Raw genomic sequence first — 25,082 nt, 5'->3', positions numbered from 1 at the left:
CTTTGTGATGTTAATAAAGTAATTTGAAAAACAATAATTATTTGCCAGAAAAAAAATCTTTAAAAATAACCTTTTTTAAAGCTGTTACACTGGGTTTCCCCCCTTAAAAAAAACTTTAGTACTTAATAACTCTTTCCTGATTGAGAGGGACAATTTTAACTTATAGATTCATGTTTTATGCACCAAAATACACAAAATTGTGAAGTTTCAAGCAAATCGACGAAGAAGTCCTTCTTCTTTACGTTACCAAAAATCATATAATTTTATTTTTAAAATATATGAATAACCTTAAATTTAAAAAAAAATTGATTTCACCATTAGTTGTCCCTTCTTCCATACAATTTTTGCCTGCTGGACTCAGTTTTCGAGATATTTGACTGGACTGTTTATAAAACAGGACATTCTGTACATTTTTATAATCTAATTCAATACAAAATATATTTAGCTTTTAATATTTAACTTTTTCTTTGTAGTTTGCTACTTTCTTGCTATCCTCGACAAATATCTTAATAATTACAAATATATTGATTTTCAATTACTGAGATATTTATCGCATAATGAAAGAAATCCACAGTAAGTATTAATAAAACAATGTATTTTAGATTCGCTTTATATACAGACATACTTAACATACATTTCTTCTATGCTATCATATAAATATCAAAACACAGATAATTTAGCCTTGTTCTTCCTTTGATCCTGTTCGGCAGCGATACTTTTCTCAGAAGCCCTTAAATTAGTTAGTTCTTTCTGCTTTTCGTTATACTTCATCGCAATGTTATTATAAAGCACACTACCCTTGGCATGCTTTGCTAATGATTCTTTGAGCTTCGATGATTCCTTTTCTAAACGATTTATGCTTTCTCCAATTTGAAAACTGGCTACATTTAGATTTCTGTTGGATTCTGTTCTAAGTTTATCTCTACTTTGCGAACTATTAGCTGTATCTTCTTTAACTGTACAAGAATAATTAATAATACTTAAATATAATGTACATACATTAATCATATAAATTCAATATTGGTTTTTCTTCAACTTACGTTTATCACCTAAAGTTTTATTTATAAAATTAAACACATTGCTATCCTCTTTTTGTTTTTCTCTTTGATACTGCCTTTCTCTTTGCTGCTCTAATTTTTGTTGTTGTTTACGCATTTTACATTCCGCGGAAAACAAATCTTTATCACTGCCAGCAAATTCACGTAATTCCATGCAGTGATCTGGAAAATGAAGCAAGTTAATAACGTATTGCACGATCGGAAAAATTTAAACAAACCTAATGATTTCCCTGCTGGCAAAACTTGAGCTTCGACAGGTTGTATTCTACCATCGCTCCGTTTTCCAAGACCAGTACCAATTACATAACCCATTTGCATCATTAATTTGCTACCAATGCCACGTGTATGTCTTTCCCAATTTCCTAAAGGTTCATTGGATTGTAACGTCAAAAGAGATTTGTGAACCAATTGATCATTTATACACGAATTAAGTTCGAAATCGTTATTAATATTATTAGCATCTTCGTCATCGCTATCATCAGATGTATCTGACATTTCTAAGTTTGTGTCATCTGCAAATATAATCAACATTTTTTTCAAAAACTGAATATGAAAAAATGTATACATATAATTAATTTTTAATATTTAGTTTACCGAGAGACAAGAGATCTTGTAAACCAGCTTCTACAATTTTGCCACTCGATTCAAACTTAACTCTGTATTCATCTTCATCCTTTTCAGGCAATTTTAAAACAATGGATCTATGCCACATACTGTTCTTTTGTTTAGTTAACACTTTACTTCCTACTTTAATGTTACGGAAATCAGGTTCCCTGCAAATCAAAAGTTACCACTGAAGTTCTAAATAATATAAATTTGTTTTAACTGATCAAGAAGAAATACTTGTACTCCTGTAGGCTTGAAAACGGCACAATTTCGCCATGACAATAATGGCAATTCTCGTCAGAAAACTTGCAGCTACCGTTGAGAAAATACGGACATGGAATCATTTCTTTGTGTGTCGGATTGAGAAAGAAAACTCGAACCTAAAATAATCAAATTTAGGAGTTAAAAAGAGAAGCAAGAGTAAATAACAAGTTGAAATATATGACAATTTTTAGTACAATCAGTATCGTTAACTTGCCTTAATGTCATGGATATCTTTAATCTCTTCGTCACTGTCTCTATAAACAGAACATACCATAGCATTGTGATAACTAATACCACCCCAAGTACTGCCATGAGGAGCTTTACATTTCATACCCTCCAGCTCCTTCAATTCATCCTAAAAGGTCAACTTGCACCGTATAATTGTGTCATTGCTATGACATAGAGAATAGTTGTATACTGACTTCGATGTTATCAGAAGCAGCCATGGTTCTGTCATCCTGTTTATCTTCACTGACATCTGATGAGTCTTCCAGCTCTGCCTAATAATTTTAAGCAATGTGTTTAATAATACGTCAAAGCTGTCTTTACATTATATAACTTTACATACCAAATATACATATAATATTTTAGATATAGATTCATAATGCTTGAAAATTATAATAATACGCTGTAATAAAATTTGCATGTGATAATAAAATATACTTTACAATATTATTCCATTTTAGTCAATTTATTTATCTTTGATGGTAATAAATTTAATTTAATTAATAAAAATATATAGGACAGTATATAAAACAGGCTAGTCCACTGACAATGATTATGTTTACACACACACCTGCTTATAATTCTATTTAATAACTACCGTATATTATATCCGATCTAAAAATTTTCTCCTTTTGATCATTTAAATATGAACCTATCTTGATATTCTGAACATTTAAATCAATTTTTGATATTTATATAGTAAACAAGTTGTAGTTTAAGTATCAAACAAGGCTCATATCTAAATAATAATTATGATAAAAAAAGGAAAATTTTGGATCGGATAGTATACAGTAGTTATTAAACCGGATTATGAGCTGCCGTTAACTACGTTTACATAGCCCGATTTACGATAAAATTATATAATATGTTATAACTTCGGCGTAAGTCAGGGGCAGTGTAAACATAGTCATGGCCTAGTTTACACTGATCTCTTGATACGCGTATCAAATAGTATATTTGAACTGATCAGCCAATAATCAAACTTATTTACTAGTTATTTAATACTGATTAAAAATCAATTCTAATACAGACCTTGAACAAGGCATATTCTGTGTCCAATAGATCTTTTATCTTGTCATCAGGATTATCGTCTTCATTTTTGTTTTCTATATCCCTTTCAAGAATTTGCAAACTTTCTTTCGTCAAAGATATGAGCTCCTCAATATCAGATTTCAGGCTGAGTAAGTTGTCTCTGTCAGGACCTTTTGGCGTTGTAGACAGTGTCGTGTTTACTTGTGACAACTGCAAAAGTAAATAAAAGGCGCTAAGTAAAAATAAATTGCGATAAACTTGTATGAAAATTATGTTTCGTCATAAATGGTTGATACATATAAATTTCTGATATTGACATACCTGGGTTTCATACTGCTCAATAGCTTCTTTTAAACTTCTCACGTCTGTCATACTGGACAAGCACTACGAAACATATAAAAAAAACAATTGCAACTTGCAACCACTCGCGATAATTCTTCTTTTTCTTCTTTTAATTTTGATCTATTCAGATACGGTTCTTGCCTCTTTTCAGATATAGCAATACACACAATTGTATGTATGTACATACATCCATGATGTAAAAAGAAAGGTGTTTCATTGCGCATAATGGCGGCCAAATACGGAGCAGCCAATCAAATTCACTCCCCAAATGTAGCGCGAAATTCTAATGCAGTATTGGTAAAAATGTAAAGAAAGTTGTAAATGTAAAAAAAATACAAACAAAATTAAAAATTTTTAAAGTAATAAAAGACTACATAAAAATAAAAATACGTAATATAATTTGAAATGATAAAATTATTAACCTAGATTGATTAGGCCGGTTCTACAATCAGTTGTATGGATGCCGAAACGCAGCCGACGAAATAAGAATTTCTTTTTCGAAAACAAATTTTCTTCATTGAACCATTAGTTACGTTATAAAATGCTGTCATTAATACAATGGCCGTTGCAATGCTTTATTAATATATATATATATATATATATAAACCTATATGATAATATTAAATATAATAAGATCGGACTATGTAGACCGCTTTAAGTTTTAGAAGCCGTGCTATTCATAAAAAATAAGTGTATAAAAAAGTTAGTATAATTTATAAAACAAAGTCGGGTTAGTTACACCATTTATAACTCAAGAACGGCTGGACAGATTTTAATAATCTATGGTTTGTTGGATTCGTCTCTGCCCTGAATAGCATAATAACTTAAAAAAAAAAAAAAAAAAAAAAAAATCTAGAAAGATATCCAAATACACCAAATACCGGGGCCGGGGCGAAGCCCGGCGGGGCATGCTAGTATAATAATAACAAATAAATAAATGCATTTATATTTTATAACGTTATTTTATTTTTATCAACATTTTCTTTATTAGACAGTTTATATATATTTTTTTATTTTTTCTTACGTATGTTATTTTCTATTATCTCTCTGTTTAGTTTTCTCAGTCTTATTAACTTTAAAACTTGTCTCAGTTTGTTGACAAGCATTAAGCCATTGCTGACGAATTGGAGTTTCTTTCGGAAATCTAAAAAAGGTTATTCCTCTTGCATCTCCGTCGCATGTTCGATTTTTGCAATTTTTTATGGAACACGATGGCATTGTTTCTGTAAAGAAAATATAATATGTAGCTTACTAATAATAAATTGGCACATTTAAAGATGGCCAGGACAAACCTCTTATCGTAGTAGCCGTAGGTATACTACGTTTACGCGAGCGTTACTTCTGTAGTAACTTACGATATATCACTCGTTTACGCGGAGTAAATTATCGTAAGTTACTACAAAATCCCGTTTACGCGAAGAAATTATCATAAGTTACTACAGAAGTAACGCTCGCGTAAACGTAGTAGTAGATTCGTTGGACCGGCCCAAGAAACTGCGCTGTAAACTGGTGTACGATGGTTTGTCTAGAGACTTCGATTTTTCCTTATTGGTCCAATCATAAGCTGACCGTTCCTCATAGAAGCTCTTCTTCACAAACAGATAAGAAGATTGCTAATATGTTGCTTACATTCTCATCAAAGTTACAATATTATGATGATGAAATGTCTTTCAAAGAAATTTTTTATATAATTCATTACATGCACTAATAAAACAAAAACATTTATATTTATAAATATTATTATTAATTCTAATGATAAATACCTTCTTATCGAATGTTAGATCTAAATTAGTCAATTAAAGAAGCAAAGTTATGCGATGCATTTACATTCGACGGTAATGATCCACCTTCTCTCTGTCTAGCAGAGACATTGAGTCCTGTGTATTTTTTATTCTTTCTCCTACTACTTCCGTAAGTATGACAGGAACTACCAGGAACTAGACGTCAGATAAGCAAAACTCGCCGGTTGGATTTAAGCGAGAATCCGCTCATGCGGCGGCTAACAATCTAACCTCTTACATATCATGGAAGTAGCCATGTTGCTTTTTACATTTGGGGAGGCTTTTTGATTGGTCAGAAGGCAGTCATTATTTTAGACCACTGCGCATCTCGGGAATGAAACACCTTTCTTTTTACATCATGCATAATACATACACAATAGGGCCCGAAACTTAAAACTCTATGATAACCAACTCGGTAAAGGTACGCGGACGCCGGCTCAAGGCGGACTCCCGTTTCCACTGAGCGCGTCACGCCTCGCGTCGTCCGAGTTGAACCAATCAAAACATCCCATTTCGATCCCGTCACAAGAACGCAATGAAATGGAATGTTTTGATTGGTTAACTTGTGACGACGCGACGCGTGACGCGCTCAGTGGAAACTCAGCCTTTACGGACTACGAATTGATAGAAGCAGCCATATTGCTTTTCTCGCAAAAAAGATCGCGCGCTGATTGGTTCAAAAACTGAACGAGTGCGCAGCATCGGGAATGCTTCACCTGTCTAAACCATGCCTGTAACCTTATGTTTACTCCTTTACCTCTGTGTTTATCTCCGGTGTGGGGTCTACAAATAAGCACGTTCAGCAGACAACTGTTGAGTTCGTCTTATCAACACTCTGTGTGTTTAAAATTTGTTGAAAGCAAGAAGAGAAATTCTATTGCGGTCCAATACAACAGTAAAAAAAAAAGTACAGTATTAGTCTATGCATAAGATAACAATGACATCAAAAGAAATCTTGTCAAAGGTCTTGAGCCATGGAAAAGATAGGAGTGATCCCGCAACGTTGTCGGAGTTATTTGACAATGCTTTCGAGCTATTTAACAGTATTAATAATACAACAGAACCTACAAACAGTTCAAAAGTACAGGTGAGGTCTTAAAACCTCCTCCAATAATAATATTAATTGCCAGACTTATGGGTCTGTTTTCTATTGCTGAACTGGCTGCGCTTGTTCAGAGTTTATCTTTTTCCTTCCAATATGGAATAAAGAACTAGTGCTACCAGTTCAGCAATAGAAAACAGAATCTATGTATGTATGTACATACATACATACACACATACCACACACACGTGCACACATATACAAAATTGATTTCTATATTAAGTAGGACTTTTCTCTCTTTGCAACATAGATTATAATACTTTGTCTTTTCTTGTCGCAGTTGGACGTAAAACGGGCAATGCACATGTTTGAAGATGCAACGAGACTGGTATCTATGGTGGATATGTTTAGCGATAACGAAACTTTCGAGGAAGTAGCTACAGAAAATATCAAATACTTTTTATTACCGGCTCTGTTGGGCAAGCTTACCAATCAGATATGCGGTACCGATGATAGGATGCATTTGGTTAAAGTAGCGGAAGTCTACTTTGTAGATTTTTTAAAGCGACTAAAGGTATATGGTTTGACTGATGTTAAAATACCAAAAATTGATTCAACCGATGAGAAGAATCAAGCAGGAGATAATCAAAATACACCAGAATCGTCATCACGGATGTTAGAGAATATGGTTGGCTCTTTTTAACACATAATCATAAATTGTTACAGAGCATAAGTATATTCTGATTCCGCCTGTTTCAGGTACTTCGTAGAAATGTAAAGTTACAAAGGTATCAACAGGAGAAGGATTTAGAATCTCGTTTGGATACTTTAAAGAAAAATTTAGACAATCCAAATATTGATGACGAAATCAAGAGAGAATATTTTGTCACTCTTGTAAAGTTATATGCAGTCCGAATCGTCGAAGATTTAAACTTGTTGACAACAGAGAAAGCGATTTTGGAGAACATGAAGGCAATGGAATCAATGCATACTTTCGAATCACAAAAGACTCAAAAGCAAAAAACGGCAGCTCCAAAACTGCAACCTATTATCATTACGCGTGACGAGGTTCAAAAGAAAGTTTTTGGAGCAGGCTACCCAAGTTTACCAGTCTTAACAGTACAAGAGTTCTACGAGCAAAGAGTCAAGGATGGAGAGTAAGTGAATATTATATTCAACGAACATCTTTTTTATTAAAACCTGAGAAGAACAGAAAGAAAAATCAGTGATAAAACACGGAATTTGTGATGTCGTTTTAGCTGGCCCGATCCATCGCAGCATAACGCAACAAATTCTCAGTGTTTACAAAATATGACGAACAAAGATACAAGCGCAAATAATGAGGACAGTGAAGCCGTTTTGAAGGAGGAGATGGAAGAGAAAGACGATCCCGAATATCTCGAACAAAAGCGTGCAATGGATGAATATAAAGATATGCATCGTCGCGGATGGGGTAATCGCGATAATAGAAGTTAGATGTTTGAGAATATATTTAAGATTGACATACGTCACATTTATTCTGTACTTTGGTATGTTTTTGTGTTTTTGTTTATATTTGAAACTGTGCCCATTGAATCATTTGTTTTATCGAACTTCGACACTATTGTGAGTCTGTCTTAAAAAATGGACCGACAAAATGCGTTCTCTGAAAGCGAGGGAGATGTTAATCTTTAAAAATAATTAAAAATGTACATATATATACGTGTATCTCATCAGTTAATAAACCTAAACAAACATTTTTATAATGAAATGGATAATAATTCAGTATCTCCTCGAAATCATTATTTAAGATAATTTTAGCCAATATGCTGAAAATTTTTGCAAAATATACATATTATACGTTTTTGCATTGTGTGTTTAACATATAAGATCTCGTCAAGAATATGACAGGAAAACAGAGTTCTTCCTTTGAAAAGAATAAAATAATGACCAATAATACGGGAATTATACGACCGTTATGTTATGCAATCATAGATGCAAATAGATTAAAGATTAAACTAAATCGCCATTTACGGTTCGCGCTGGATTTTGGTAGCCTAATTATAAAATTATATATATATATATATATAATTTTTTTTACAACACATCTTTTCCAACATTAGTAAACTGCGCGCCGACAGACTCGAAAGTGGGGGGTAAAATTTTTTTTTTATAATATTAAAGTAATAAAATTTCACCCCCCCCCCTCCACTTTTGAGTCTAAGACCCAAAATATCGATCCTAGGTGAAAAATGATAAGGACCAAAATTGCAGAATATTAAATTTTCTACAAGTTTGGTTATCACCACTTTCACTCTAAAGTTGAAAATAAGCGAGATATTTACAAAACCACCCTTTTAATCAAAATGGCGGCTAACGCTCCAGGGTTAGAATCCCGAAAATCCGGTTTTAGACTACCCATGATCCTCCGAAACAGTAAAGAAAAAATTTCTTCCCGGAATTAATTCCATTGAAATGTCTCCATTGACTGGGCTAATATGCATGTATATACCCGAGTACATACATATGTACATACATTCGCACGGCGCTAACCGCTGCGTATTTCCAAACACGCAAACATGTCGTGGAAAAAAAAGAATATTTAAACACCGCCCGACAACCTGTTGCGCGCGCGCATACACGCGCGCACGCGCGGATATAGTGTACGTATGTATGTACATACATACATTACGTGTCTGTAACATCTGTGCATGTATGTATGTATATATGTATACATACGTATATGCACCGTCGACTCGCGGCATTTTTGTCGTTCCTGATGAGTGACACCAGACCGGCTGCACCGCGTCGATTTCAGGGTTGGACGCCATCTTCCATATCAAACGGTTGCAAGGAGGTGACTATAATTTTTTGTGCCACCGCCGAAATCAGAGATTCATCAAGTGAATGTAAACGCATGCATTTTTTTTTATATAAATGATAAGGACCAAAATTGCAGAATATTAAATTTTCTACAAGTTTGGTTATCACCACTTTCACTCTAAAGTTGAAAATAAAAGCGAGATATTTACAAAATCACCCTTCTAATCAAAATGGCGGCTAACGCTCCAGGGTTAGAATCCCGAAAATCCGGTTTTAGACTACCCATGACCCTCCAAAACAGTCAAAGAAAAAAAATCGCTTCCCGGAATTAATTTCATTTCAGCGGCTTTTTCGGGCTCTATTGACTGGGCTATATATGTACATACAGTACAGTATGTAACACATGTATGAACTTTGTTCCCGCCCGCGCCACCGATCAATTCGATCTCCGACACGATGCGTAAACGCGCGTGGAATATATTAGGAATTCTCGGAAGCGGCTAGCCCCTCGAAAGATCACTACCTAGCTCGGCATTAGTCTCTGCAAGTGATTCCCAGTGATTCCCTTCGCTGGATCGAAAGTGCATTGAGCGAAAAAACGCTTATTATTTCCATCTCTTTCCTTCCCCCCCTCTCTCTCTCTCTCTCTCTCTCTCTCTCTCTCTCTCTCTCTCTCTCTCTCTCTCTCTCTCTCTCTCTCTCTCTCTCTCTCTCTCTCTCTCTCTCTCTCTCTCTCTCTGTTTAAAGCCTCCAGAATCTTGAAACTTGCTTCGAAGCATGATGAGCCTGCAATGTGCATACGTCATTAAGTTCCCCCGCAAAGGAATCTCGCTCGCGACGTCCGTACTCCATTCATGAAAGAGTCGTCGCACAAGGTCAACTGTGTCGATGGAAGTCGCAGGTGATGAATTAGGTTATGTATTGCGATATACGTGCGAGGTATGCACTTGTAAACATTTATATTTGACGTATGTTTTGCGTCGCGTAAGGTGTTATCTCGATACACGTACACGTGTGCGTGCGTGCGTGTGTGCGTACGTGCGACTCGCGGAGGCTGCGTGTTTACACAAGCGCGTGCATTATCGCTGCCTATTATCCGAGGCCCGAGGAAGGGACGGTGCGTATGCGAATAAATCACACTCGACTTCTCGTATCCTTACGTCCCTTACATCCGTCTGTCAATCGAGGAGACGTCTGCCGTTCACGAGCGCGTTAGAGAAGTTGCATCCGAGTATACGCGTGATACCAAATGAACGATCTGCGACTGTGCGTGATCGAAGTGTTTGCTCGCTAGTGGAATGTGATAGAATACATCGCATATCACTCGGGAAGGATATTCTGTCGCAAATAATTGTTTGCGCTCTTTAATTGCCGATTGTGCGCCCTGATAAAATTCCTCCAGCGTAACTCGTACTCGCAGAGTCGCGTATTTCCTCCCCAATTTTGATGGCAAGTGATTAGCGATGGAATTAAGTATCTTACAAGTATGGTTCGAATTTGTTGGCGTAGTTTCGAACTCTCTATGCCCAGACAATGCATGTCCAAAATCGGGACATAAGACGTCTTAAAGACACCTTTAAGACACCTTTAAGACTCTTTAAGACGCTGTTTGAGCGATTATACTTGAAAAAAGTAAAATACTTTTGTTACAAGTAAACTCGACCTGGACGGAATGCGTTTGAACCCTCTATGAGTATCCTGAAAAATAAGAGTATCAGATCTGGATCAAATATGTTCGAATCTCTTATATATAAGTATTTTACTAGAAATTTCATTTCTTCGAATCAAAACGTTTGTATGTGAAGCGTCAATTATTTTAATATATTATTATTTGTATATTTATTATTTTTATATATAATATATTATTTTTATATGTATTATTTTTGTTTTATTTATATCAATTATTTTTTATATAATTAAAAATATTAGATTATCAATAGTTGAAACTAAATATAACAAAAATATGACTATAAAAGTATATAATAAAAATTAGTTGAAATTTTTACATATTTATACATTGTGTAAACAACTTTATTCTTAGAGTTTGAGTACCACTTGTAAAAGATTCAATTCTTTGCGATAGAAACTACTTATAAGTACATTTTGAATTCTGCAAATATTTATTTTAAAATTCGAAACTAGTCGGGATTATCGATTATTTCGCGAGTACAATATATAAAATATTACTTCTTATGAATATTATTCGAATTTTAGAAGATAAAATACTTGATTATTGGATTTGACTCAGATTTCTAAATATATAGTGAATTTAATTCCAGGCCTACAAATGGCGTGAACGTATTGTCTGTTTACTATACAGACTTAAAGTAAATATCCATATAAATGTATACGAATAGATGTCTTAAATAAGTATCTGTTCACATATAAAATTGTTAAACATCTTTGAACAATAAGTGAAAATTGATCGATATAAGAATACCATAAGTAAAATAGAAATGTACCTTATTCGGTCAGGCTAGATCTTGAAACAGTCTTCAATTTGAGCCTGTGTTTCAAGACCGACAATTAATGCGTAGTTTACTGAACGGTGAAGATATAAATTTACCAAAAATATTATTAGGCAAAAAAGTTCCAGTCGATGTAGTAACATGTTTGAGGTGTTCAGTAAATCAGAATTGAGCAAACACGGTGGATGTAATAAATCGAAGGAATTTATCTCGAGTCCGGTTTTAATCTGCAAAATTATCACTAAAAACAAAAATTGCAGTTGCATGCCGTTCATACCGTGTTTTGCAAAAAATTACTGTATAATTAATAACAATTGCATTTTTTATGCTACTTCTGGTATTACTCATAATAGAGATAATTTCTTACATTTACCTATGTTGATCAATGATACTGATGTTATCTCTCTGAATCACTCGAGATTAGGCTGAGAAAGACATCAATGAGATATATAAGTGGAACAAAACTTGTGACATGATATTAATATCATTTTTTTAGATATCGGAGTAAGAACGCATTTTTGGGAATAAATATTTTTAAATGTTTCCAAAAATTCTTTAGTTGGTGAATATATGTACCCGAAGGATACCAAGAAATATGGATAGAGGACATGGTGCCACCTACGCGGGAGGTGATAACCACTTATTCGAATACTGGGAGGAGTATCAGAAAATGATAGAGGAGACAAAAATGCTGGATGATTATTTAGACGAAGAGTGCAGCCCCCGAAGTTATGACGGTATGTGTTATGAGATAATTCAAATTACGTATTATATACATACAATATAAAAATTATAATTAAAGATTATATTTGAGAATTTAAAAGGATGTAAAAGAATTCTAAAAACCAAAAAATGTTATCATGCTACAATGTAACATTTTATAATATATTTGAAATATATAGAATGAATATTTTTGGATTTTTTTTTATACAGAAGGAGAAGAGGAAGCTGAATGGTTACGCGCAGCAGGTTTAGGGCAATTAACAGAAGCGTGGAAAGCAGGCAGGGAGGTACAACCTGAGGAATTGGGAGCGGCTTTGCGTCCTTTGTCGCGGGTTCAAGCAGAAGCCGTGAAACGTCGCGTGAGATCGCTTAATCATACAGTTAAGCAACGTTTTAATCAGCGCCAACGCATTCGCAAACCGGACATTAGGGATGTCTTCAAAGATGTAGAGGTATATCGATAAATTAATTAAAATATTGAGTAATTAAAATATTTATTTTTAATTATATACTTATAAAATGAGTTAGATGGGAAATGTATGTGTATGGAGGGAGAAGGGTTACACAAAAGAGAAAGAGAGAGAGAGAGAGAGAGAGAGAGAGAGAGAGAGAGAGAGAGAGAGAGTGTGTGTGTTTTATTTCATTTTCCATTTTAAACGTCTTATTTGTTAAAACGTTTTATTTTTTTTAAACGTTTTTTAATAATACGAAAAAAAATGTCAGAGGAAAACATTATTTGCCTCGAAAGAACAAGTATTATGATATATAACAAACAGAATCTTTTTCTTAAGGTCGTATGTTTCTAGATTTTATACTCATCGATTCTTTTAAAAATGGAACTACAAAAAACTCCGCACACATTTTATGGAAAAATGGCCACTCGTCGAATTTGCTGAAACTGTAGTATGATGTAGTTCATGACCCGAGATAAAAAAATGGCCAGTTTTTGAGATACAGGGGGTCAAAGGTCGAAGGTCAATAATAGTGCCTCATTCGAAAATTCTACCCTTTATGTATATCCATATGTGAGCAGTGTTGTGTGCGTACGTGCGATTCTGCATATGTGTGTGTGTATTTATGTTTGAGCATAGCCCTGTTTGAGCATAGCCCTAGCAATAGTAATATGGCCAAGTTCGCAATATGGCCACCTACGAAACTAGTGCACACGGATCGAGATAAAACTTGGCCAGCGTGTTTACCATCGAAAAAGAATTTCATTTTTATTTAAGCATTCCATGAGTACCATATTGCCGATCTGGCCATATTACCCTCACTGACGTTATATTGCCATCTGATTTCGTACTCCGGTGCGACACGATGGCAGAGTTTCAAGATCGGTTGATCCAGCCAATGAAAGCAAGATCAATTGATCTAGCCAATAAAGGCAAGATTGGTTGATGATCCAACCAATGAAAATTAAACACTTTTTTAACTGTGAACACGCTGGCCAAGTTTTATCTCATTAGTTTCATAGGTGGCCATATTACGAATTGGGGCTCGATTCTTAAATTCATTTGCAAGAGAAACGTATGCGCAAATCCCACACAGCACAAAAAGTTGAAACAATGTTGCTGAGACGTTGCAATGTTGAATGTTGAAGTATAAATATCTTTCCAAAGTTAAACCTATCTCAACATCTCGAGTACTCGCAACCCGTCGCGTCGCGTAAAAGAGTCACGGTCGGTCTCGCTCCGCGTATACTTGGCACAAGACACTACCGTGTCTCTTGATTTTGCTTCTTTTACATTGATTCTTTATGTTGATACAACATTGAAACAACATTGAACAAATTTAATCTTTCCGCGCTAATTTGCAACGACACCACTAGACGGCGCCATTAAACGGCGCAGTATTATAAGATCAACTCGTAAGTAAATTTCAATATATATAAAGCGCCCCTAGCGAAGCAAAATTACGACATCCGTGTGTGGGTCTTCGGATCCGGCGCTCCTTTTAGATCTAAATCTGAGCTCAGAAAACTTCCAACAGTTGTAAAAAAACACGTTCTGTTAAATATTAATCAATATATAACAATTTAATTGTTGCATTGTTTTTAATATTTGTCAGTTAATATATCATTATAAGATTTTTGAACACTACAGATGTGTGAAAGATTGTGTTATATACAAGTATAGGAAGCAAGAAGGAAGCGTTAGAAGATAATCACCACTAGCCCATTCGATCATCAAGCAATGTTTTCTGAATGTTGAAACAACGTCTACAAGACATGCAATTCAGCGGAGATTAGACGTTTGTGCAATGCCTTTTCAACGTTGAATCTACATTTCGCAACATTGATGCAATGTTGCAAATATTGAAATGCAATGTTTTTGAGATTTTAATTCAACATTTGTGTGCTGTATGGGAATGTTCTTACAGAAACGTTACAAGTTGATTGGTTAAAAATTATGCGATAGCCAATCGACTCCTCTTGCAACTTTTCTGTAAGAACAACATTTGGGCATACGTTTCTCTTGCGATATACACAAAGGGTAGAATTTTTAAATAAGGCACTATTATTGATCTTTGACTCCCCCCCCCTTCGTATCTCAGAAACTGTCCATTTTTTTACAGTCGGGCCCATTGGAGGTTTTGATCAGGACGTCATGAACTACGTATCATACTACAGTTTCAGCAAATTCGACGGGTGTCCATTTTTCCATAAGATGTGTGTAGGATTCTTTTTGATACTGCATTAACTAAAATCAAGACCGATTCAGTGATCTGTGCTAATATGCCTAGGTAGCAGACAGATGTCAAAATGACGTCAGAATTTGGTCACAATATGACCAAAAATGATGAATGTAATGACGTGAAAATGACGGACTAATGTCACGATGACGACATTTCACGACGTTAAAAATCTATCAGATGACTCGACACTTACATATATAACCAATAAATATTAATATAATAATACATATACAGATATTTAGGAAAACTTAATTTTGTAATACAAATTTGTTTGTAATGTTCTGTAACATTATTAAATTTTTGTTAGCATTCTTATATTTCAATTGCCTTACAAAAAATTTATTTATAAAAATGACTTAAAAATCACGACATTATTAGGACGTTTTTTGTACATCATTAAGACGTTACCAAAAAAAAAAAAAAATGTTTTAAATTCGGTATTATTTGATCATCTGACGTCATTGGACCAGTGCCAGTTTTTGACGTCACTTTGACATAGGTTACGTAGGCTGGATCTTTATGTGATCTTGAATACAAAAAATACAGAAATGTGTGGGATAGATATAAAGAAGATATAAATAGATATAAATAAGAAAATAATAGAAAGGTTAGCGAAAAAAACTTATTTTAATAATTTCGCAAAATAATGCCTAAACTTCGATATATTTTATTATTAAAAACAAAACAAGTATTATGCATACGTAAAGCTAAAAAGTGAAATAAACTCACGATAGTCAATAAGATAAAATAATTGCTCAGAAGTCATAAGATGAAAAGTTAGAATAAAAAATAGAATTAAATTAAAGTAAAAAATGTACAGAGTAAAATAAAAAGCTTACATATTCTGTGCGACAAGACAAAAAATAATAACAGTACAGCGTGGAACAAAGAACGTCGCAAGCCATATCTGTGAACATCCGTACAGCGTGACAGTCGAAGTCGAGGTCGAAGTCATACTGAAATGACCGATACAATGGCTACGTTTACACCCTGAAATTAGGCCGCGGCCTATACCTCAAATTCGACCTAAATTATTTAGCCTGCCTGCTGTAAACAGTTGATAGACGACCGGACCTGGCTTCAGATCAGGCCGCGTATTTTAGTGACTCGATCTGAAATCGGCCGTTATCATTTGCGATGTAAACGCGCGATCAAGCGCAACGCGTCCTAAAAGCTTCATTTGCTTGTTCGGATTCGCTGCAATTCAGGGCGATCCCAAATACGATCCCGTCATTTTTTAGTTTTCTTTCGGTGTAAACGAATGATGACTAGACCTACTTCGGGTCACAATATAGGTCAGGCCGCGATCAGGTCGCTGGGTGTAAACGTAGCCACTGATCCTGTTGCTGCGCTAACTTCGTGAGCGGCTGTCATAGCATATTTTGACAGTTGTGTGTAATATTAAAGCTAAATAGCGCGCGCGAAGCGCGCGTCTGTGATGTCTAGTTTAAAAAAAAAAAAACATTTCTGAGATTTCTCGTTTCTTAAATTGTCTCTCCTTATATAAAATTTTCGGTTGTTGCCAATTAAAATCGTGGTTGTGCGTGAGACGGTGCTTACTAACCACGGAATGATTGTCACTATTCTTCCTAATATCACAGAAATGTTCCTTAATGCGTGTCTCTAGGTGCCTTTTTGTTTGACTAATGTATGTAGCGTTGCAATTGGCACAATCAATCTTATATATCAACTCAGTCTGCTTAAGATTCGGTAGCCTGTCTTTCCCCCTTCTAATAATGCAATCCAACTTCTTCGGAATGGTGAGGAGAACCTTAAATTTTGCATCACGCATTGTACGGCCTGCCACGAGACTCTTAACATACGGTATGGTGATAAATTTCAGAGGATTCCGGGCTACATTGTCACCGCTAGAGCTATTACTGTTATTATGAAGAGTCTGTAGCTCGTTAAGCCGGATATTAATGTACTTGTTAATGAATTTTATTGGATAATAATTATTTAAAAGAATTTTTTTTATTTCAATTAAATTAGACTTATGAAAACTCCTTTATATAAGAAGAGACAATTTAAGAAACGAGAAATCTCAGAAATGTTTTTTATTAAAAAATGCGATTGTGTGCAATCAATCTTCAAAAAGACATGGAAAATCTGCCCGCAAATTACAACCGGGTGATTGGCGTCACTTAGTTTGCACTTTTATTCTGCTCGTTTCTACCTGTGAACACATCTAGTTATTTGCTTATTGTATCGGTCATTTCAGTATGACTTCGACCTCGACTTCGACTGTCACGCTGTATGGATGTGTTCACAGATATGGCTTGCGACGTTCTTTGTTCCCGCTGTACTGTTATTATTTTTTGTCTTGTCGCACAGAATATGTAAGCTTTTTATTTTACTCTGTACATTTTTTACTTGAATTTAATTCTACTTTAATTATAAATACAGGTCTCCAGCACAGGTACACGATCACGTAGCGCTACTCCTGATTCTTTAGATTCAATTCGAGGCGCTACGCCAGAAAATGCATCACCTCCTTCACCCCCGACAGTCACTGTGATCGAAGATGCACACCAAAAGTAAGTTCATTATAGGCGATTTTTGGCGTGACTCTGGTATAAGCAACCAAAGTGTACCAAACTGCACCAGTCCCAATAGCAACTGTGGTATATGTACAAAACCATACCAAACGATTGCCAAATATTCCCTTATTGTGATTAATTTCTTATGTGATACCTTTTATTTTTGTAATATAATTTGTTTCTAATTGTTTAAAGCACTGGTGTTCCGAGTTTTGTTTCTATATTCCATCGAACGTCACATGAAGGAAAAGCGACGGTTCGTCGAACACCAAGTGTCCCCCCAACAGCTCTCAATTCTATGCCAGTGCCTGCCACGACTTCTATACCTGTGCAAGAAATTTTTAGGAGGACCGGCAATTGGTCGAGAGGGGATGTCGCAAATGATTCTGGTATTATCGCTTTTGCATTTATATTTAATAATTTTAAGGCAATCGGTAGCTTTATTTTGAAACTCATAATATTACATATTATTACAGAAGGAATTCAGTTGACTAGCTACCATAGATTGGGAACAATACACATTGCCAGATCAATTCAGAGGCATAATAATGGCGATCTTAACGATGTAACGAATTTAGATACCGAGTCAGTTAGAAAATTAGTCGTGCCAAAGGACGCGACTCTTCGGTATTTCTAGGATAATTGATTAATTATTTCAAATTATTCCCGAAATGTTTCTTCTAATCGTCATCTCACATTCCAGACGAAGTCCAGGAAATCACGCAGCAGTAACACGAAGTCACAGCAGTTTATATGGCTTGACCAGACCGGCGGATGGAAATTTAATAGCTCGTCCATTAAGTCGTACATCATCACACGGTCATCTTAGTTTCGAGGAGATGTGCAAAACCAACGAAGCCAAATCTCAAGTGTGGTCTTCCGACAATCTTATGACCGATGACGATTATGCTCGGCAAGATGTAGAATTATTATCGCAACGAGATTTTACGAGATTGCAGCCCCTTTTATGGCTCGAGTTAACGGCGATTTTCGATAAATATAATATACCGCTTACGAGACGAAAACCCAATAAACGACGGAGGAAAAGTATATAATATAATTATACTTGCCTTTCTTGTGCCATGATTCTTTTATGATCGTCATACGTCTGCATATTTGCAGCTGGAAATTTGTTTGGCGTTTCTTTATCGACACTGCTGCTCAGGGACAGTCAATTAACAAGTGAAGAAAATAACATACCATTAGTATTTCAAAAGATCCTTAATGAACTGACAAAACGTGGAGTAAAAGAAGAAGGTATTCTTCGCGTTGGGGGCCATAAGCAAAAAGTAAGTAGATAGATCAATAAATAACTTTATTGATTCGGCTATTTGGCCTAAAGGACTTGGTTTACAAAAAGTTTCCTAACTTACACATTCTTTCATTCTTTTCCTTTCTCCTTACATTCTTTCCTTAATTTTTCTATCTCTGTCATCCATCCCACTACCTTTCTCTTTCCTTCTTCATTTAGCACATCTTTTACTCTTATTCTAGCTCGCCCTTTACATGTGTCATTATATTAACCTTCTGCCTCCTCATATTTTGCACTTCTTTCCTTTCTCCGTCAGTCAATATCTATTTTCCCTCCTCATTTCTGCATCATCTTGCAATCAGTCTTTGGCTACCTTTATATCTTTTTTCCTCTCAAATATTTCGGTCTCTCTATCGTTATTGTGTCCTCACACCTAACAAGCAGAAAGTAAGTACAAGTAAAATTAAATAAAATATTTTATTTATTTATAATTATTTATTAAATTTATAATTATTTAGGTGGAAATAATTTGTACGGAACTAGAAACAGATTTTTATTGTAAACCAAAAGAGATAGATAAGTTGTTTGAACGTACTCCGTGTCACGATTTGTCGGCCGTTTTGAAAAAATTGTTACGAGATTTGCCACAACCTCTTCTTACTGTTGAGTTGATCGATGCTTTCTATCAAAGTCACGGTTAGTAGATTATACGTACTACTATCTCATGTATAAAAAATGAAGATAAAAAAAAACAATTTTGTACGTAGGTGTCAAGAATCCCAACGACTTGGTGTATTCTCTTAATCTGCTAGTGCTATTATTGCCTGTCGAACATCGGTGTACTTTAGAGGCATTACTGAATTTCCTGAAGCTGGTTATCGAAAATCAGGCGTCGAACAAAATGTCGATACACAATGTGGCAATGATAGTGGCACCGTCGCTCTTTCCACCCCAGTACGTTCATCCTCGAGACCATGCCGACCTGACTGCCCAGGTCAACATGGCTGCCATATGTTGTCAAATAACGGAGACCCTGCTTAATAACGTTGATAAGTTATGGTACGTCTCGACGGACCTTGTAAATCAATTACGAAGACAATCCGAGGTGGAAAGATATCGCAAATACAAGAAAAAATATTACTGATTATCATAACTTGTTATCATAATCACGCATACATAATTTCTGTTACTTTCATATTAATACGTTGCAACATATTAACAGATCAAATATTGTAAGAGTTCTCTAGGAGATTCTCTTTGCACACGTAATATTTTGAATAATGATAGTGTCCTGCATATCATGAAATATGTAGTGTATTTTTTTATATAAATTTTAAGGGGATCCTAAAGCCGTCTGTAATACCGGCTTTTTTTCTTAGCACTAATCTTTTAATTGGCTTTATAGAAATGCAAAATTCTTGTCTAGAATTAAAGTACGCATCAAAATCTAGGTCATGGTGGTTGAATTTTATCAAAAACAAAAAAATTAATATTTTTGTAAATTTTTGGTAAACGTGACGACAATATTTGGTTTGTACAAAAAATCCACAATAAATATCCACAAAGTTAGACCGGCATGACCTAGGGACAACACATGTAGGAACAATATTGTGTAAATAAAACTAAGATTCAACGCCTAGAAAAAAAAGATTAGTTTAAATAAACTTTTATATGTGCAAAAGCACATTCAGGTTGATATTGCGTGTAGCGAGAGATGGCGCAGCAATCGAAACAAGGACAGATGCCTCGTTAGACAAGGACAGATATAGATATATGACATAGAAAACAGGATTAGAAATGTTGACATTACCGACATCGAGGAAGTTCGGCCTTCGCTTTAGGATCCCCTTAAGATATGTAATTAATGTTACTTAAACGATTTTTAATTCGCATTAGTTAATGATGATGATATACAATGTGTCTGCATTGTTGCTGGCATGTTGCCGACAACATAGTATGTGCGTTGCTATCAGAATTGTGGCAACTGAGTCCGTATTTGTCGGCAAGTTGATGCCTTCACGATATAACAATTTTGTATAGTAACTTGCCAGCAACTTGTTGGTAACTTATGCTGCGGTCTAAAATCGTCTGATTCAAAATTCGAGCTGTTGCTGTCATGGTGCTGTAATAATTCATAGGATCACACAATGCATGTCATATTGTTAGCAACGCAAAGTAAATTTGATGCTGCTCTCTTGCCGACAAATTTCTGGCAATATATTAAATTACTCGAAATCAATTGAAGCAAATGTACGGCAAGTTGCCAGCATCATAAACAATCACAGATTTGCGTGATTTTGCTCAGACACGCTTTGCCATCTGGGTACGCACACACGCGCGCGCGCGCGCGCGCGCGCACACACACACACACACACACACACACTTCACTTCATCTGTCATGATTATAATTAATTAAATTATTACATTATCGATTGTTTATCGATTTGTACATGTTATAAGATAGCCCGTCGAGATATAATAATTTAGTATGTACAGATAAATTCTTTATTTTTACTAGATTAAAAGTTATGCATAATTTTTTATATACATGTAACACACAAACTAATTGTGAGAAATTTTATTTTAGTTGAGATTCTATGTCGTAACAAATATTGATTTGTATATTACAATTGAGTGAAATATTAATTTATACACGAAAGAATATTTATATTTTCTTGCGTTGTATCTATAAATATCTATTTGTTATAATATTTATTTATGATTGATTGGTAACAAGCAGTATAGCAAATGAGATACCTATGTGACAGTAAATTCATGTATCACGTAATTTTGTATAATGTAATACAATTAGTGGCATTTCAAATATTATAGCATTAAATTTTATAATTTATTATAATATCATTAATTGCAGTCTATACATAGAAATTCAGATAGGGATAGTTATAATTTTAATTCTTTATTCCAAACAGATATCTCTCGATTAATTTACATGGCAGTTTGATGAAATCAATTATAAATGATATATCGGTTTGTATAAAAAAACATAGGAAATTAATTGGAAGCAAGATCATTTTATTAGATTTTGTTAGTACATTTATGAAAACGATCTAAAGAGTCATCTATATGCCACTATTGGCAATTGTGATAATCGTGATTAGGTGATTACGATTATTTTATATATTGGATCCACCTCTATGAAGTTTTCCGGACAACTTCAACGTATCGAACTTTCATTAATTGGAATCGATTGGTGGTCGTTTGGTGGTCTTTGGTAGTCTAGTCCGATCGTTTGGTGGTTAGTCGTTTTCCTGTAAAATAAAAATAAAATTTCCGGTGTGAATAAGTTAGCCGGACAATTTTTATTTTTCAACCAATTTAACTTTTTTATAGCTCATTCGACGCGGAATCGTTTGGTGGTCACGAATATCATCATAAAAACGTTTGGTGGTCAAGCGTTTTCCCAGAAAATAGAAAAAACCGTATGTGCATAATGCCGGACATATATATCACCTCTGTGCCAAGTGCAGCAGAAATACAAATGATTTTGGCAGAATATACCGTGTAGCAAAATTGCACAAATAAAGTGCATGAAGGCTTCTGGCCTCCAGCTGATTCCTCGCTACACCCGTATTGAATCGCGACGTCAGAGGCGATAAATAACACGTTGAGAATTCTTGCGGATCATTTTTAAATAAAAAGATATTTAGATAAAAAGATATTTGTAGCATATGAGCCGACGTCCGTACCGGACGCCGGCTCAAGGCGGACTCCCGTTTCCAGTAGTTTCCACTGAGCGCGTCACGCGTCGCGTCGTCACAAGTTAACCAATCAAAACATCCCATTTCATTACATTCTTGTGACGAAATCGAAATGGGATGTTTTTATTGGTTCAACTCGGACGACGCGACGCGTGACGCGCTCAGTGGAAACTCAGCCTTACTTCGTGGCGTTAGGGTGCCATTACATGGAGCGCGGAAACGCGGAAACGCGGAAGCGCGGAAGACAAAATTTACTAGATTTCCGTCGATCCGTTCCGTCTGTTTTGAATGCCTTAATATTACATGGAGCATATTTTGAGCGGAAAAGCGGAACGGAGAATTATAAAATATTAATTTTTAACGGTATTTATTGATTAAAATGCTTGTATTCAATAGATAAGCTGAAAAGATAAGCATATTAATAAAAATTGCAATGAATTACGTGAACACAATTTTAAGAAATGAATACAAATGTCTATTTGTCACTATACTGTTCCGCTTTTCCGCGCAAATTGTGCTCCATGTAATATAAGGAGAAACAAACTCGCGGAACGAACGCGTCAAAATCCGTTGTCAACGCGGATACAGTATACTCCATCAAATTTTGGAGCTGTCTAATCACATTGAAAAAAAAGCTTTTACATACTTCGATTACTTTATTATTTAATAAAAGTGGCAGTATAATATTATAGATCCAAACATCATGTTGATGGTTATTATGAAGTATATCTTATGCAAGCCAGGGTACATACATAGGCTGCGTTAAGTACTGGCAGTGAATATCGAAACGCAGCCATACATACATATACACGATAATAGCGGATTCCGCTTTTCCGTTCAAACGTGCGGGACTCAACTCGCGGAAACGCGGAATCTAGTTACTATTCTGTTCCGCGCTTCCGCGTTTCCGCGTTTCCGCGCTCCATGTAATGGCACCCTGAGGGTGCCATTACATGGAGCGCGGAAACGCGGAAACGCGGAAGCGCGGAAGCGCGGAAGCGCGGAAGACAAAATTTACTAGATTTCCGTCGATCCGTTCCGTCTGTTTTGAATGCCTTATATTACATGGAGCATATTTTGAGCGGGAAAGCGGAACGGAGAATTATAAAATATTAATTTTTAACGGTATTTATTGATTAAAATGCTTGTATTCAATAGATAAGCTGAAAAGATAAGCATATTAATAAAAATTGCAATGAATTACGTGAACACAATTTTAAGAAATGAATACAAATGTCTATTTGTCACTATACTGTTCCGCTTTTCCGCGCAAATTGTGCTTCATGTAATATAAGGAGAAACAAACTCGCGGAACGAACGCGTCAAAATCCGTTGTCAACGCGGATACAGTATACTCCATCAAATTTCGGAGCTGTTTAATCACATTGAAAAAAAAGCTTTTACACATACTCTTCGATTACTTTATTATTTAATAAAAGTGGCAGTATAATATTATAGATCCAAACATCATGTTGATAGTTATTATGAAGTATATCTTATATGCAAGCCAGGGTACATACATAGGCTGCGTTAAGTACTGGCAGTGAATATCGAAACGCAGCCATACATATGTACATACATACACGATAATAGCGGATTCCGCTTTTCCGTTCAAACGTGCGGGACTCAACTCGCGGAAACGCGGAATCTAGTTACTATTCTGTTCCGCGCTTCCGCGTTTCCGCGTTTCCGCGCTCCATGTAATGGCACCCTTAGCGTTGGTGTTGGTAGCGCGGTAGCGAGCTCCCCGAACGCACCCAATGAAAGGATCTATGGGAAACAAATCTTGTGATTGGCAAGAGTCATTGCGCTTCCGCGAATTCCGCTCCATGGGACATCAAAAAAGATATTTCAGCGGAACGTAACTGGCGGAATGTCTGCGATTGGACGGACTTTATTCCACCCATGGTTATTACTTCCACCATGATTTCGCCAATTCCGCATTGCGCATACGTTCCGTACCATGGGATCGCACCATCATTAAAAAGCCCGTATTCATAGTCAGAACTTATTTTTAGGATGTTAATAAAAATGGTGTTAATAAAAATTTTTACATTCGCGTGTAATCCGTGTTTTTATTCTTAGCCTAGAATAAAAACATATTACACGCGAATGAAAAAAATTTTAACACCTGAATATCGCTCGTAATACAGGCCGAAACATAATACATCAATTGTTGTTGCGTTGTTTTTAATATTTGCCAGTTAATCAATAATTTTAAATTTTTGAACACTAAAGATGGTTATATACAATACGAGCATAAGCTAAAAGTTAAGCATCAGAATCAGAGGCTCGTCACTAGCCCGTTCGATCATGGAAGTCAAGCAACGTTGAGTGCGGTTACTACTTGGATGGGTGACCACACTGACCACCCGAATGAAAAAAATTCGGCAATATATTTCGGAAATCTTTCAACACACTTTCAGAAAGGTTTCAAGTGTGAGAATCGCGGACATTTTGCTATTTCAGAGTTGTTTAGAGATGTTGCAGAAACATTTTGAAATATTTATGACATGTTTCAACTCCATCAGATA

The 25,082-nt window shown here is 35.4% G+C and overlaps 3 protein-coding genes and 2 long non-coding RNA genes across 13 annotated transcripts; 2 read left to right on the top strand and 3 right to left on the bottom strand.

Moving 5' to 3' along the window:
* Positions 1–578: 578 nt before the first annotated feature.
* On the bottom strand, positions 579–3,704 carry LOC143903061 (zinc finger CCCH-type with G patch domain-containing protein). 2 transcript variants are annotated; one of them, XM_077416419.1, is made up of 10 exons: positions 3,507–3,704; positions 3,186–3,395; positions 2,497–2,556; positions 2,351–2,428; positions 2,143–2,283; positions 1,902–2,044; positions 1,653–1,831; positions 1,277–1,570; positions 1,041–1,220; positions 579–956 (listed from the first exon to the last, which is right to left on the bottom strand). In XM_077416419.1, exons 1-10 carry the CDS (start codon positions 3,555–3,557, stop codon positions 661–663), a joined length of 1,632 nt encoding a protein of 543 aa, XP_077272545.1. In that variant the 5' UTR covers positions 3,558–3,704; the 3' UTR covers positions 579–660. The 2 variants fall into 2 exon arrangements, with proteins under 2 accessions (XP_077272545.1, XP_077272546.1); XM_077416420.1 differs by lacking the exon at positions 2,497–2,556 and having other exon boundaries at positions 3,507–3,702.
* A 769-nt stretch (positions 3,705–4,473) lies between these two features.
* Positions 4,474–5,674, bottom strand: LOC143903060 (uncharacterized). Its single transcript, XR_013258578.1, has 3 exons — positions 5,291–5,674; positions 4,820–5,116; positions 4,474–4,750 (listed from the first exon to the last, which is right to left on the bottom strand). It is a non-coding gene; the product is annotated as an uncharacterized LOC143903060 (long non-coding RNA).
* Positions 5,675–6,020: 346 nt separating this feature from the next.
* Tap42 (immunoglobulin binding protein Tap42) lies at positions 6,021–8,100 on the top strand. The gene is made up of 4 exons (XM_077416424.1): positions 6,021–6,395; positions 6,691–7,038; positions 7,110–7,507; positions 7,610–8,100. Exons 1-4 carry the CDS (start codon positions 6,231–6,233, stop codon positions 7,824–7,826), a joined length of 1,128 nt encoding a protein of 375 aa, XP_077272550.1. The 5' UTR covers positions 6,021–6,230; the 3' UTR covers positions 7,827–8,100.
* Positions 8,101–9,093: 993 nt separating this feature from the next.
* On the top strand, positions 9,094–21,212 carry LOC143903052 (rho GTPase-activating protein conundrum-like). 8 transcript variants are annotated; one of them, XM_077416403.1, is made up of 10 exons: positions 9,094–9,186; positions 12,180–12,357; positions 12,554–12,795; positions 17,444–17,574; positions 17,773–17,966; positions 18,054–18,204; positions 18,281–18,624; positions 18,700–18,866; positions 19,348–19,525; positions 19,597–21,212. In XM_077416403.1, exons 1-10 carry the CDS (start codon positions 9,109–9,111, stop codon positions 19,971–19,973), a joined length of 2,040 nt encoding a protein of 679 aa, XP_077272529.1. In that variant the 5' UTR covers positions 9,094–9,108; the 3' UTR covers positions 19,974–21,212. The 8 variants fall into 8 exon arrangements, with proteins under 8 accessions (XP_077272529.1, XP_077272530.1, XP_077272536.1 ...); XM_077416404.1 differs by lacking the exon at positions 9,094–9,186 and adding an exon at positions 9,601–10,091; XM_077416410.1 differs by lacking the exon at positions 9,094–9,186 and adding an exon at positions 9,603–10,053.
* Positions 21,213–21,254: 42 nt separating this feature from the next.
* LOC143903053 (uncharacterized) lies at positions 21,255–22,563 on the bottom strand. Its single transcript, XR_013258575.1, has 2 exons — positions 22,301–22,563; positions 21,255–22,098 (listed from the first exon to the last, which is right to left on the bottom strand). It is a non-coding gene; the product is annotated as an uncharacterized LOC143903053 (long non-coding RNA).
* Between the last annotated feature and the right edge of the window lie 2,519 nt (positions 22,564–25,082).

This window comes from Temnothorax americanus, unplaced genomic scaffold, assembly GCF_048541705.1.
Source record: "Temnothorax americanus isolate GAGA-0224 unplaced genomic scaffold, ASM4854170v1 Scaffold43, whole genome shotgun sequence".
NCBI classification, from domain to species: domain Eukaryota; kingdom Metazoa; phylum Arthropoda; class Insecta; order Hymenoptera; family Formicidae; genus Temnothorax; species Temnothorax americanus.
Note: the sequence above shows the minus strand (reverse complement) of the source record. Positions and strands in the feature narration are given on the sequence as shown.